At 37.5% G+C, this 15,487-nt stretch overlaps 1 protein-coding gene across 1 annotated transcript in view; it reads right to left on the reverse strand.

The window, feature by feature from the left end:
- Positions 1-15,487, reverse strand: part of NRAP (nebulin related anchoring protein) — a 54,867-nt gene that overhangs the window by 36,069 nt on the left and 3,311 nt on the right. The window contains exons 4-14 of the mRNA XM_026117538.2: positions 13,813-13,917; positions 13,138-13,242; positions 12,359-12,466; positions 11,443-11,547; positions 10,741-10,848; positions 8,973-9,077; positions 6,268-6,372; positions 4,250-4,366; positions 1,875-1,979; positions 824-931; positions 21-125 (exon numbers count right to left, since the gene is read on the reverse strand). Of these exons, the coding sequence (XP_025973323.2) occupies positions 21-125; positions 824-931; positions 1,875-1,979; positions 4,250-4,366; positions 6,268-6,372; positions 8,973-9,077; positions 10,741-10,848; positions 11,443-11,547; positions 12,359-12,466; positions 13,138-13,242; positions 13,813-13,917 (1,176 nt within the window). The remainder of the gene's footprint in view (positions 1-20; positions 126-823; positions 932-1,874; positions 1,980-4,249; positions 4,367-6,267; positions 6,373-8,972; positions 9,078-10,740; positions 10,849-11,442; positions 11,548-12,358; positions 12,467-13,137; positions 13,243-13,812; positions 13,918-15,487) is intronic.

Genomic DNA, 15,487 nt, shown 5'->3' on the forward strand with positions numbered 1-15,487 from the left:
AAACCCATAAAGTTATTTACATCTTTCAAAGGGACCAACTTCCTTGTTGTCTGATATGAAGGAGTGAGAGTAGCTGGGTAATTGTAGTCAACACCGTCATGTTTGTAATCAGATTTATAGGCTATCTGAAACACAGGGAGAACAAAAAAAAATTCTTTTTTTAAGCTGTCATTTGTTTGAATAATTATCAGTCAAGAGGAAAGGAGAAACAATAATATTAATATTAAATGCAGGAAACAAAGTAAGTTCAGTGTCATCAGTGACAAAGAAAATGAAATTATTTGCATAGTTTAGCCACTAATTGATTCTTTTTCAGCTCCTCAATTAATCCAATGCCAACAGTGGGAGTATTAACTTAACTTCCACCTATGACACATCTCTTTTATCTTCCTGCTTAGTTCTCAAGCTTCTTACAGATTTGTAAATAATGTACTTGAAGGAATAGTATGTAACAAAATAGCTTCTTGACTAACCCAGTAAATTAAATTGGAATCCAGAAATCTTCATTAAAGACTGTTTCTCCAACAAAGGTCTGACCCTCGTGGGGAGGGGGACCCAAGCAACCTCAGCTCCTACTGATGTCAAAGAGAACTGAAGGAGCTCAGTGTGTTGCCAGATCACTGAATTTGACTATTTTAGCTTCTTCCACACAGTGAGGTATAAATAGGACAAAAGGGTTTCCAGAGTTTCCTCACTTTTCAACACATCCATCCTTCAGATAACCAACACAATTTGATCTTCATTTTTCTATCAATTTAATTCTGGTAAGATTTAAAGACAAAGAAAAGCAACACCTATACAAGTACAATTGAAAAAGACTTACATTGCTTGCCAAGCTGCGAACTTTCATGGCATGTAACATCCGCTTATCCATGCCAATACCTTCATAATGACCCTTCATCTGGTTCTGGTAGGTTTCTTTGTATTTGAGCTATGCACAAAAGCAAAAACACTCTGAGAAAATATATTTCACTTTTCTATGTGTTTTTATGTGTTTCAGTAGTGAGACAAATTACTACAGCTGTGATTTACTAGTGTTGCACTACGACAGAAACTCACGAGTCCACAACAACCTTGGTACTCTAAAAATGAAACCTAAAAAACCACTGCCAGTTCTCTATCTTAAAAGACATCATTTATGTATTCCCCAAATCACCTGGATGCCACATAAAGGGGATACTCTACATTCTATTGCTGAATATTATTTCAGAGACAAGCACTAAAATAAAGTCACAGGAAAGCATTATTTGTACATTAACGAATGAACAGATAACCATTTACCAAAACTGTGTTGTTTTGGTGCAGCTTTTACCAAGCCCAGAGGAAGACATTTTGAGTTCAAAACAACACAGATCAACCAACCTACCACTTCATCTGTATCACAAAAGATTCACTCCTCCTGGATTTCAGGCAATGGGAGCAAGTAGTATAACGTAAAATTATCAGGATCTTGAGATACAATTACTATCATTATTGATTAGTTTTATACACTAAATGTGTTCCTCTCTGACATTAACTCTGTTGAATTATCTTCTATCTTTCCACTGAAGAAATGGACATACACAATGAAATAAGCAATAGATTATGAGAGACAACAGTAACAACTGACAGCTATTTGTTTGGATTAGCAGTCCGTTATAAGTAACCTCTCTTCCATATATGATTTTGAATTCTTTTCATAATCCTAGATAGAAAGAGCCCTAGTCATCAGCCAGGACCTAGCGAGACAGGTGCTATACAGACACAGATAAAAATCAGTTATAATCAAATTCCCAATACAGGCTTATCTTGAGCACACACACATATGAGCTGCAATTCCAGCAGCTATCAAGTTAAGCTTTCAGCAAGCCACACACGAGGTATGGAGAACTTACATCACTGGTGTATTTTGAGATCTTGCTCACATTCTTGAATTGCGGAGTCTCACAGTAATTAATGCTGTAGCCTTTGTTGTTTCCCAGATCCTTCCTATACTCCACCTGAGAACAAAAAAGCTCCAGGGTAAGATATAGTAAAACCTTAACTTACTCTAGCAAGTGCCAATACACATTATTTATTAGCCAGGCCCACTGTTCAGAGACTTTGATATGTGACTTTTATCAGATGGCATATGATGAAAATGAATATGAAGATTTATTTCATACACTCAGTTCTACCCTTAACAATAACAGGTGATGTATCTTCTAGAAACTTTGGTGTCTAAAGTTCCAAAGGATACCAATAACATCAGGCTGCTTGATTTCTGAATTTCCTACACATGGCACTTTGAAGGACCACATCTTTTAGAAACTGAAGTTTGTCAGTCCTCTGTAAATACAGAGACAGAGATCCATACTATCCTGGAGACAGAGACCCACATTTCACATCTGTCTCTACCACCACCACAGCAGAGTTGTAAATGGCAAGAAATGTGAGCCTCAACTGTTACAGTAGGCAGGTGCATCTTTAGCGAAAGGACATATTTATTTCTGTAGCCATTAAAAATAAAAAAACTTTGCAGTATACTTAAACATCTAATTTTAAAAAAAACAATACAGCAAAAAGTTCTTCAGCCATATAAATAAAAAGGGAACAGCAGCCTACTAAATAACAAGAATGGCAACAAGTTTATAGGCAGGAAAAAATGCAAACAATCCCATTCATTTGGACCTCAAAGTATATGGGACAGTGCCAGGTGGAAGAGCGTTAACAAAACGAGAGATCTATGAAGGAATTTTAAAGGTGGGTGTGGACCAGGCTAAAGGAAAAAGAGCAATGGGTAATTTTGAACAGGAAGGATACAACAGGAGGAAGTTTACTAGCAGAATTCCTCAGAATAAGTTTAAAGACAGATCTGGTTTATTATTTTCATTAACTATTCTTGCACTGAAGTAAGAATGTGGTGATGAAATCTGGGAGGCACTGCCAGTTCAAAGGAATGTTGGAGGTCATATTAAAAGGTTTTGGAGACTAGAGTAATAGAAATGGGACTAAATTCAGCAGTGTAGAATTTAATATACTTAAGGACTAGTCACAAAAATTTCACCTGTAAGAACTCATCATCTGCAAAGGCAGAGAAAGAGAAAATTCTTCATTAGTAGGCTGACCACAGAATGATGGCAAGATGCCAAAGTAACACAGCCATGGAAAAGGCAGGTGCAGTCTAAGCCAGGAGCAAGAAAAAACTTTGGAGCAGGGACTGGGAAGTGCGCATGCTATGTACCAGGTTCCAGCAAGACCTCATCAGGAACCTATGTACTCTTACAGTCATTCCTGTTTAAAGAACATGCACTCAGCCTCCAACAGCTGCAGTGAAGGACTGTGAGAGGAGATTAGAAGAATTTGGCTTGCTTAGTCTGGGAAAATAAAGGCAGAGAGAAGAAAATGACATCTGCTTATAAATCTCTCAGAAGGATAATCACCATGCAGAGAGAAGAACTTTTTAAACTACAGGATAATGTTTGCACAAAATGCAATGCTAATGAGATGGACAGGAATAAATGCAGCCTAGAAATGAGAAGGGGATTATATGATACTGTGCTGAAATAGCAGGAGCCAGGAATCACTGGCACAGGAGGCCCCTTCCAGTCCTACTTCCGGGGTTTTTTCATTATTGACGATTTTAGACTTCAACATCTCAAGAGCATAAGTTTTTAAACTGTCATGGGGAAGCTCCTGAAACTCACATTTGTTAATAGCTATATAGCTGATATGACACTATAAATAAATTAACAAATCAGAATCTATTGAGAATTCCCTAGCAATCTTCCATTACACCAGCTAGAGGAAGACTGCATTATCAGTAAGCCAGAGTCTTTTACAGACTAGAAGAAAAAAGAAACTTGCCTTAATACAGTTACACAAAGTTTGGAGGTATTGGTATTATTTTTAATTAACATTAGAATCTTCTTTGAAACACTGCAATATACATTCCCAAGTCATCCTAAAGCATTTACGCTGATAACCTCACAGTGCATTAAAGGCACAGTACAGAGCTTTCTTAGATTTCTCCATGTGGCCAGAATTAGAAGTGCTTTCCTGGCATCATTTGCCATACTTCCATACAGATCACTGGAAGCGCCAGGTAACAGTATCTGAAGAACTGTTCTCGCATCTTTCTCCCCGGCTACTGGGCTGCACACAGATCAGTTTTGACAGCGACTGGACAGTAAGAATGACAGCTTTGTATATTTGTAGCCCTTACCCACCATGCACAAATGTTTGTATGTGCCACTCTCACCCCAGTGCATAGATCAATTTAACTCCTTACCTCACTGACAAGCTTGTTAACACTCTGGGCTTGTTTAAGGACTAAGTTGTCTTGGGCTGTTAGGGAGTGAAAGTGAGCTGCACCTTTCATCTTGGAAAGATCTTTCTTGTATTTTATCTGAAAAAAGGTAGGAAAAATTATAAAATAGACACCTTTTCAACATTGCTACTTGCACTGGCTGTATGGGTCAGGATAAGACTTTTCTTATCCTTGTTTTCATAAGCAAACAGAACTTGCTAAGCTGAAAAATTGCAAGTTGTTCCTAAAATAAACCACACGGAAAATCACAGGTCCACATCCCTTGCCAAGCTACTTCACTTCAACATTTTTTTTTTTAATCAGTTTTCTTTTATGTGGATTGAACAGCACTGGCTGTTGTTTGTAGCTTGAACAGATAACTAGGAGATTCTTGGCTAGTGACTGGCTAGAGCTTGTGTGCACTTCCATTACTGAAGTTAATTCTCAGTACTTTAATTTTAGCCTTCCAGTCAGAGAATTACAGATAGTGACCAAGCTCTCTGTGAACTTTCCTTTCATAGGAACCAGCTTTTTAAGTAAGCAATGTCATTCTGCACTTCTAAAGTTTTAAAGACAATTATATTTTTCCTTCTAAATAAACAGATATTGAGATGAGGAATCTGTTAGTTTAATTTAGACATCTGGTCACTGACTTAAATTGGGCTAGGACAGGTGAAGATAGATAATATTTATAATGGCTTTTTGCCAAACTCTCTCCAACAAATATATATGTCCATATTTCTTACATACAAGGAGATGCTTAGGCTCTTCGCCTCACATTGTTACATATTTAGTTTTAAAAATCAGATTCATAATGTAAAAAATAGCAAATGATTTGAAACGTGCTGAAGCGTTAAGTTAATTTGATTTTATTTTCCAAGTCTGCACACTGCTTCCCACACTTTAAAGAAATTAAGCAGCTTGGTAAGTATTCTAGTCTGCTAATGTTACTGGCATGCATGAGTCCTCCTCCCCACTCCAAATATTACAAATTCATATTGAAAATGCTGACCTTTAGCATTTTGAAAACCTGTAAAATTGGCATCTTTAACTGGGAAGGTTAAACATTTCACATTTAAACAGGGAATCATTGGACTTGTCATCAAAATAGCGATCAGTCACAGGAAGTCTCAGGCTTTTTATATTCTCTCAGTCATAAATTTAAGTAATAGAATATGGTGGATCCTTTACAGTTGAGTTTACTGCTGGCATCTCATCCAGGCTGGTACAAACTGAAAGACTCTACCATTTGTGAGCTCTTTGGAAAACTGACTGAACCATCAGCTCAAATAGCCCCAAAGGGTTATTGGTGTCCATACTACAGAAGCTGTCACTTAAAGGAACCCTTCACAGCAGCAACAACAGAATGGTATTGACCAGCAGACTGGCTCATTTTTGTCCCTACTAGAAATGGTCTCCTCTAGCAGGGCTGAGGCTCTTTGATCAGTGAGCTGCATGCAAGAGTCACACATTACCACTCTTCTATGCCAATTCGTTAGCTCACCACCCAAAACTAAAAATCACCAGATAGAAATAAGCTCAGTCTTATGAAGTGACAATGTCATACTCTATGGTTTCTTTTCCTCCCTATGACTCGCTTTGTGCTAAAGGCAGGATACATCAAAATATCAAAACCAGTTCAGCTCATTCATCCTCCACTTGTTCACTACTGGGAATAACACAATAGTCCACAGGATGATTAAGGCAGTTGAAGGTTGCATTAATAATACAGGTGCAGATTTGCCAGGAGGGTTAACCTAACAGTAGGGATCCCTATTAGTTGCTGCATCCCTCTCCTCCCTCATGCAAGCTGGAGATGTGTCCCCTTATATTAATGGATACTACTAATCCCCAAGTCATCCAGGTCCCAGCAACGCAGGGAAATGTCACCGTTGTTTACTTCTCAAGTGTAATTTTAGCATTCTGCTCCTAGGCATTGCTCTGACAAACTGCTGTTTTTAATTGTTTATGAGTTGTATTGATTCAGGTTTCATACTTACATCACTTGCCAATTCATTTGCTTTCTTGGCATTTTGATAAGCCGGAGTGATCATAGCAGGAAAGCTTCCTTTCCCTCTGCGTTCTTCATACTCATCCATATAATCCTGAAGAAAATTCAGGGTGTTTACTCACCGCACATGAGCAGGTGGGCCATAAGTGATATCACAAAGCCCTTGTTAGTAGGAAAAGTTCATTACTTCATTTTCTTTATGAATAAAGAGAATAAAATGACCAATCATAATAAAATGATCTATTAAATTAGCTGTGTCCATAAAGTTACTTGTGTTGCACTGCAGGAGAAACTGATGTAGCAGTTAGCTGTGGTCCAGACAGTATTCAAATATACAAAGATATATATCCTCCTAATCTCACCCAGATTCCTAGAGCCAAAGAAGCAGTATCTGCTTACACCTGTTTATGTCAGTATATGTTTGCCAGGAAAACTGAAACAGTTTTTAATGGTTGGGTAGTCAGGAAATTTGCTTAACCTTTGTAAGTTTAGCTTAGGTCAGCCTCCCTCTGTGACTTGATAGAAGACCCTTGAACATGGCTATTCCTCACATCCTACCTTGAAGGAAAATAATTTTTCTCTAGTTTAATGATGTATTTTGAACCTTAATTCATTAACAAAGCAGAAATACCTAGTTATTACAGTGGTAAATTCCTTACGAAGGAGACCAAGAACTAATACTCTTAAATCTATCTATAAAGAAGTTTATGGGTAATTGTTTGCCAATTCCAAAAGCCTTTCAGGGCAAAATCTGTGGAGAATATGATAGGTATACAAGCAAGTAAGGTATAGTGTAATCTTTCTCTGTAATATTTTATAAATCCTTTGTAGTAAAGAGCCAGTTTTAGTGAAAAGAGAATGTACAGCATGTCAAGAATGAATTTAAGAGTATAGCATACATGGTAAAGACTATAAAATTCTAGGATATCTCTCTTGTGACTTCTCAATACAAAACAATGTATTTTAGGTAATGTACAGCACCAGTGCCACATGATAAGATGGGTCATATCATAAGTCTATCAACAATACAACATCAGTTATAATTACTGTGTCTAAATTATGCTATAAATAGGTATCGAAAATAAAAAATATCCCTGACTAATCAGCTGAGTTAATCTTTCAAATGTTATTCATGAGCCAGAACTCTTCAGACTAACTTGTCATTTTCTTTTTCTCATAACTTCCTCAAATACATTTTAATATCATTACTCATATTGCTCAAATACCAAAACAGTATTTTTAAAGTTACAGATAATTAACTTCAGCCACTCCTAATATTTTTAAACATGAACAAAACAGGTGTTTACCAAACAGGAATTTACCGCAACATTCCTTAAATTGGTTCACGTTACCTATGTCAGAATGAGGTACGCGTATGATTTTGACAAACAGAATTCTAATCTATTTACCCATGTTAAGTCATGCTTCACTCAGAAAGATCCATTAATTTCAGCATCTGTATGTTACATGAATAAAAATATTAGAATCCAATCCAAGAAGATCAAAAATCAAGCTAAATTTGAAGTCTGTGACTGAAGTTTCAAAGATACTTTCAAAGAAAAAAAAACTTTAATTCTATAGATTTAAGCATTCTGATGCTTGAAAACGCAATTAGTACTTTTTCAAACTCATTCTATTTGCTCACTCTTAATAAAATTTGTGGGAAGTTCAAAGATAGAAACTAACTGAAAGCTTGCTATGTATTCTAAACTAGCATGCTTCAGGGGTGGTTTGTTTCCCACAGTTGTATAACATAAAAAAAAGATGCACGTCGAGACAGAGACAGTGAAGAACTGTAAAACTCCCAAATGTCTTAGCACAATATATTTGTTTTCCTTCATTTCTCCAAAGGCTTTGCGTCTCATGAGGAGCTAGGATGAAAAATCTAAGACTAATCATATTGTTTTGTTTATACAAGAATACTATTTGTCCTTTCAAATTCCCTTTAGCTGAAATTCCTGGAATCAGCATAACTTCACTGGAACAGAACTTTGGACACTTTTTGGCATACCACAAAAATAATTGTATTCCCTGAAAAATGAAATAAAAGCAAAAAGAATGCCATAGACCAAAACAGATAGGAAGCTTATTTGGTTAAACAACTGCAGAAATACAACCTATCAGACTTAAAATACCACTTCTGTAGAAGAGTTGAAATCTAAGAGATTATGTATGATTTTCAGTGCAACTTGTACATATTTAGAGCTGCAAAGCTTCTAATATTTCTAGAAATACTGGCAGAAAGAAGATGCTTAACTATCATTTTTCTATCATTTTAAGCGCCTTTCACATTTTCTCTCAACTGAACTTACATTTTCTTTCTCACGGAACAGCAGGAAGGTCTCCACAAGTAAATACATTTTAGTGTGATGCATAACACCATCACAACAGAAGTGTACGCATGTCCACAGATAAAACATGCCTAGATAAAGCTTACCCGTTAGAGCAACCCTACCATAACGATCATGTAATGACCTGGCACGGACACTGCAGTCTTATCTTGTAAGTAACAATGCCAAATGTATCACATATTCATAGTATGGTGCTGCAGCACATGATCTTTTCCTTTGAGATCTTGTTTTCTCACACAGGAAAGCAAAGTGGAAACAGGTCACACTGCCCTTTCCAAAGTCTCGAGCAATTGGCCATAGTAATGATCAACATTAGCACGGTTATCTCTTGGGTGCTGCATACCTGGCTATACTGATCTACATTTTCTCTTGTGAAAGTAGTATCTGTTCCAGCTGTATGGCTGGCTTTTCCCTTGATCTCTTTCTCATATCTTTGATGATATTTCACCTAACAGGAAAAAAAGAAAAGGGAAAGAATCATCCACATGAGCATAATCTCTTATACAGATCTTGCATAATAAATAGTAATAAATGAAATGCACACATTGATAATAAAAGGTTGCCAAAATTCCCATTGCCACAAAACTACAGAAGTCAAAATGCCACTTCAAGATACGAAGAAAAAGAGCAGGATACTTTTTAATAGTGCACTAAACATAGGACTTGCCATTTCAACCCAGACTGTCAGGTCTGTGCGTTCAGTACCCCCTGCTTGTCAGTGGCTAATTCCTGATGCTCCAGCAGGCTAAAAAAACAGAATGGCTGAAAACGTGAATTCATGGTTACCACAGAACACTCCTTCCTGCCTGATCTGCCACAGGGTCAGCTGCATCCCATTAATAAAGGGGCTTGTTCCTGAAAGACACCAATCTGCCCAGTGAACAATGGAATTTTGGCAATCAACTTTCAAGTTTAGACCACTATTTACACTACTTCTGCTGAAGACAAAATAATGCCTAGAACCTGAGGCTGCCCTTTAACCACCATGTGCGTTTGCTGACACAAATAAAGGGTCTTCCACAGATCAAAGGCAAACAAAAATGTTTAAATGTTTTCGACTGATGCTTTTGCCTTCAAAATTTCACGTGCTTTTGCCTTCAAAATTATAGATCTCCTCTGATTTTCCTTGATGACTCTTAACAATGTTTTAAGCTGACTTCCATCAAGCTAGCACAATATCTTATCTTCTCCAATGAACAGAGCTTTCCTTTCACTCTTCAGTGACAAAATGGAATTAATTGTACATTTTGAAGGAATACCAGGGTCCTTTGACAATGCTTTTTAAAGAATACAGGGATGTTGTGGTTTTGTTCTGTCTGGAGAAGAAAAGAAAGCCTACAAAGATCAGTATATCACAGAATAAACCAAAAACCTGTCACAGCGAAGAGAGTAAAATGAGTCTGGAATAGAAATATTTTATACATTTATACCTATATCAGATGTGTGCATGTTTATATATATATATGTACACGCATATATATGTATACCTATACACACACACACATATATACACATACATATATTTATATAAATGGATATTCAAGAAGCTAGTTTCTTTGGTTCACAAAAGCCTCTTGAAAATACTAACACACAGCTCAGTCCTGCAACAGCACTAATGAAGGATGGAGGAATGAACTGTAAGGACCCACTGAGAGCATGGAAAGGCATGGCAAAGTAGAGCTCTGCAAACTCAGCCTTCTCCTGATATCAGGTCACCTAGGAATATCGTGGCTGCTATGTAAGTGAGAGCTGTTCTCCAGCACCTCTAACTCATACTGGCATGGAGAAAATGAAATCAAAGATCACCAGCTGTCTCCTCATGGTCTTCCTGCTTGGTAGTATGCAACAGGAGGTTGGGTAAACAGGAAGCTTTTGCCCACAAAAATCCATGGTGTTTGATTCTCAAATAAAATGACTAATTTTTTCTTTGCGCATAAAACCCAGCTTTGTCCCAGAAGAAAGAAAATCGCTTCAAAAATCTCTGGATGAAGTGCACGGCTAGCATAACTCCACAATGATTGTGGAATTTTTGCCAGTAAACATAAATTTAACCCAAAATCTATGTGACAATTTTTTCTTTTCTTCCAAAAAAAGAGACTTTGGACACTTACATCACTGGCTAATTCATTAGCTCTCTTGGCTATTTGATAAGCTGGCGTGATCATAGCAGGAAAGCTGCCTTTCCCTCTCCGTTGTTCAAAGTCTTCTGTGTATTTCAACTGGAAAAAAAAAAATCAAAACAATCAGGAGCAACTAGATCATACAGACTTATCTTGATTATCACATATTATCAATTTGTAAAGTTGCAACGTCAGGCATTAAATAGCTAGGAACTGCCAGAAGGATGATGAAGCATGAAGTCTGGATCTACCTCCTTTGTGTATATGTTTTACAATATAGTCTTTAATTATATGATCACATGCCTTCCTCAGGACATATATGTCTCATTCAGGGTATAGGGTGGATCAGAGTTGTTTAAAGTAAATACTGAAGTTGTCTGCAAGATACCTGCTCTATTTAAATTAGAGTTGGGCAGCTTCATGCTTTACGTTTATGGGGCCCAGCTGCTGGCATAGAACAGACTGGTTCTCTGTCTTCAGCTCTGACATCCAGCTAGTCCTATAATGGCCTAGAATTCAACAGCTAGCATTAAACATTTAACGCTAACATGTACCATAGTAACATACACTTCAAGAGTCTGCATTTCAAATATTACTTTTTATTTTTCTTTGTGTTCATATTTTTAAGCAATTTAGATGTATCCTAAGAATCACCTGCGGAGTCAAAAAACAGTTTTCCTCTATTTCACTTACCTCACTTGAAAGCTGTCCTCCAACCTTTGAATGAAGGATATCTGGAGTGTCTACAACAGAGCTGAACTTTGAAACTCTTTCTTCATGTCCCCGCTTATATTCTACCTGGAGGACAAAAGAGATATAAAATACATGTTACAGATAATAATTAGCAAATATCTATTTCTTGTCAGAAGGTTTCAACAGAAAATGGGAAACAGCAGTCATGACAATCTCAACTGTACAGTCAAGCTATTGGCATATTTAAGGTCCAATTTCCTTAAAGTAAATTCCAGCAGGAGACAGAAGTGGCCCCAAATAATCAAAGTTTCAAATCATACTAGATTTATATGAGCCATACTTTTCATTAAAAATGTTATGAGAATGGTCATTAATGGCACAAAGTACCAAGATCACACTGCAATGACAATGCAAACAGTGTTTGCAGAAACCAATGCAATACTTTAAATTAATTGTACAGGGTTTATTTTTACTTGACTTATTCTTATAAAGCAGTAATTTTGTGTGCATATATGATTTAAGGTAGCTTGTATATAAATACAGTTTAATATAATGGGTATTTAATTTCTTATAATAGAGGAAAAGATCAGATGTAAATAAATAGATCAATAAAGGCTCAAAATGAAAATAAATATAATGAAATAAACATTTTAGAGTGGTTCACTGATTTTTTTTAGGTTGTCAAAAATTACTATGTTTCAGAAAACGTTTATATGTTTATATTGTCATTTATCCTGTGTAATTGTCTTCCCAACCAAGTAGTTCGCTGAAATCTCCTGTGTCCATGTATCATGCTAACGTTTTTTCACTTTGTGGAATTTCCATCACAGAACCCACTGTTTAAGGTGAATGGCCTAAATCCAGGATTCTCCAGCTTCAGGAATTCTAACATAAATTTCAAAAAAATGAGACTTACATTACTGCTTAGCTGAGTGGCTCTCTTAGCAACCTGATAACCTGGAGTGATCATAGCAGGAAAGCTGCCTTTGCCTCTGCGTTGTTCATATTCTTCTGTATATTGCAACTAGAAAATTAACATTTTTGATTTTGTTGTTACAGAAAACCCACTGCTGTTTAATGTCATTCCTTTTTTAATGCCCACTTCCTAAAGGTATGGGTCACTTCATATTTTTTAAAAGTAAACAAATTAAGGCACATATACTTTATAAGATTATTAGGTGGAAATATTTCCTAAGTACAATAGAAAATATTCTCCATTCATATCAATTATCCACTGTTAATTGCCTGTGTTGACTGGGTCACTAACCCATTGTATGGACATGGACACCCAGTCATACTTCAGAAGTGATTTCCAGTAGTCATGGAAAGATAGTCTGTGAAAGGTCTACACTATAGAAAAGAAGGCCTGTTTTCCATCATGAGTTCTGCTTTAGTGAGGTGAACAACACTGCATACTACATCAGTAAATAACCAAGGTCACCTCAGATATCGTTGGTCGGTAGTTGAAATCCATCTCAGTTACATAAATACATAAATGTATGATTTCCAGGATAGATAATAACATTGTCACATGACTAACCACTTACATAGCTAATTATTGATATTCACAGAAGCAAACATGTCAGTCTCTCTTTTGGTAACATGTTATTATAAGTTTGGCTTTAGTACACTCGAAAGTCTTCAGAACATGATAACCCATGAAAACACAGCTATTCCAAACATCAGCCCACTTACATCATTTAAATTCTTCTGTCCCTGAGCCATCCTGACCATCTGAGGATCTGGGATGGCTCCCGAGTACGATGATCTTCCCTCCTCATAGGCAGCATAGTACGCATTCTACAAAACAGAAATTGAATAACAAACAATCCATATCCTTGTTTTTTACACACAAACAGTTGATGTGACAGGAAAAAAGGAAACACATACAATGTCCTGGAAATGAGGTTTACCCTGTGCAGGCGTACCACAGAAGGCCTATACTCTATGTATCATTTGAGTGCCAAGGTAGAGCTAGTATGGCCAGACCGGAGATCAGAATGTCAGGATCAAGACACCAGCCTCCTGAGTGAGGCTCAAATGATTCCCCCAGGAATCAGATCACTTCTGGTGAAGCTTCAGTGTCAACAGAAAGGAGACACCGAGTATGGCTGTACATGCAGCAGTCCAAACTGCTAACCATACAGATACACTTTCCTGTCCCCATCCTCTGATTCTTGCACCCTAAGCTATAATCGAGCTACAATGCCTTTAAAAGTTTAGCCAAATGAAAAGCAATGGCTTCTTTAAGACTGAAATGCTGTGAGTAAAATCCTAACAATCAAAACTACCAAGGCCAATACTTGGTAGCCCACAATCTGGCAGCTCTTCTGCACGCTATGGCTTGGAGACTTGAGCAGTATCTCTTACCTGGACGGCCAGCTGTTGGGCTTGACTTGCAGCTTCAATGTCTCTGGACCTCACATCCCATTGAAAGACTGATTTGAATCGTTCACCTTCCCCTCGATATTTTATCTGCAAAAAAAATGATTTGGTATTAATAGTTTGCTAGTACACGCACACACACCCCTCCCAGAAGGGATGCAAAAACAGACACAAACAAGGTAAACACAGTCTCTTGGTCCAAAGTTATACGGATTCTGCATGAATTACAGCAAAAAAATGGAGAGTAATGCACCGCTTCTGCTGTTTTGACTTGTAATACCCACTGTAACAAATCCACTTCAATGCCTGCTACCTTTGACTGCAATTTCACCATCACCTTATAAACCAGTCCAAATGCAGGCTACTTGCAAAAACACCTCCCGCCATACTAGGTAACCATTCTTATGCTCTCTCATGCACTGACACCATCAGGCAAGCAGCCATGTAGCTAGGTTGATCAGGGAACTGGTGTGCAGCCTTTCGCTGTGTTAGTTTTCAGCCAAGTCGGTTCATTGGTCTGGCTCACTTCAAAACCACCACTGCCACCACAAGAGAAGCAAAGGAACAACCTGGCTGCACAGAACTAATTCTTTGGGTAGCAACATCAACCTGGCTCAGCTTAAGACAATTTACTCTAGTCAGTGTTTACTTGTGCATGTGTTAGATCTCCACTTACAACAAAACAGCCTAGTTTTCAGTGCCAACTAACAATTTCACCCTGAAGGCACATTTATATAGGATATGAATGCAGAAACCTAGAGACTATGGCAAACAAGCCTGATCCACCAAATTTCATCATTCCACAAGAAAATACCAGTCACCTTCTGACAGCCTGCAAAACCTCTCCCTCTTTTCCTCCTTCTCCCTCTTTTCACCAACACCACTTCCAGCCCACTCATGTGCAAAAAGGCCTCATAACCTGTAGCTCTCTGCCATGCAAAGACTACATAACTACTTCCTCTCAGCCTTCCATTCTTGGCAAAGCAGTCTATGGAAGCAAAGATTAACTTTAGCCCTTAGGTCAAAATCCTACACTCCAAACCACACAGCCAGCTTCTGTCTAAGATTTTTGCTACTACTAGAGCTGCATGTCTGTAGAAGAATGGCATAATATAGCTGAAATTTGGCAATTATTCTGAAAGAATAATTTAGTTTTTAGCTAACACTTTGGGTGGAAATAATCTAATAAGATAAAAATCCCCCAAAAATATTAAGCAAAACATATCAAACAAGCATTAGATGAAAGAACTGTTACCTGGTGCATAATACCCTACTCTCCTGTTTCCCTGCACAGTGTCCATTAAGTATCAAGATCATGTAAATGCAACTGAGCAGCATATTTAGTCCTGGGTCATCATTTTTCTACTGTTTCTTACTTTTATAAAGACAGCATATAGACATCCAAACGAAATCAAAGCCCTGTTACGCAACACACTCTACAGATGCAAAAAATACAGTCCCTGCCCTGAAGGGGCATAACCCATACTGAATGGACAGAAAAGTCACTGAGCATGTATACCACTATGCCAATTTTATAAATGAAGAACAGAAGGACTTCAGATTACTGATTTGTCTGCTCATGTAGAAATTCTGCATAGGTGGAGGGAATTTTTATCTCTACATTCTAGTCAGTGTCTCAACGCAAGACTACGTGAGAGCA

Source organism: Dromaius novaehollandiae, chromosome 6, assembly GCF_036370855.1.
Source record: "Dromaius novaehollandiae isolate bDroNov1 chromosome 6, bDroNov1.hap1, whole genome shotgun sequence".
Lineage (NCBI taxonomy): Eukaryota > Metazoa > Chordata > Aves > Casuariiformes > Dromaiidae > Dromaius > Dromaius novaehollandiae.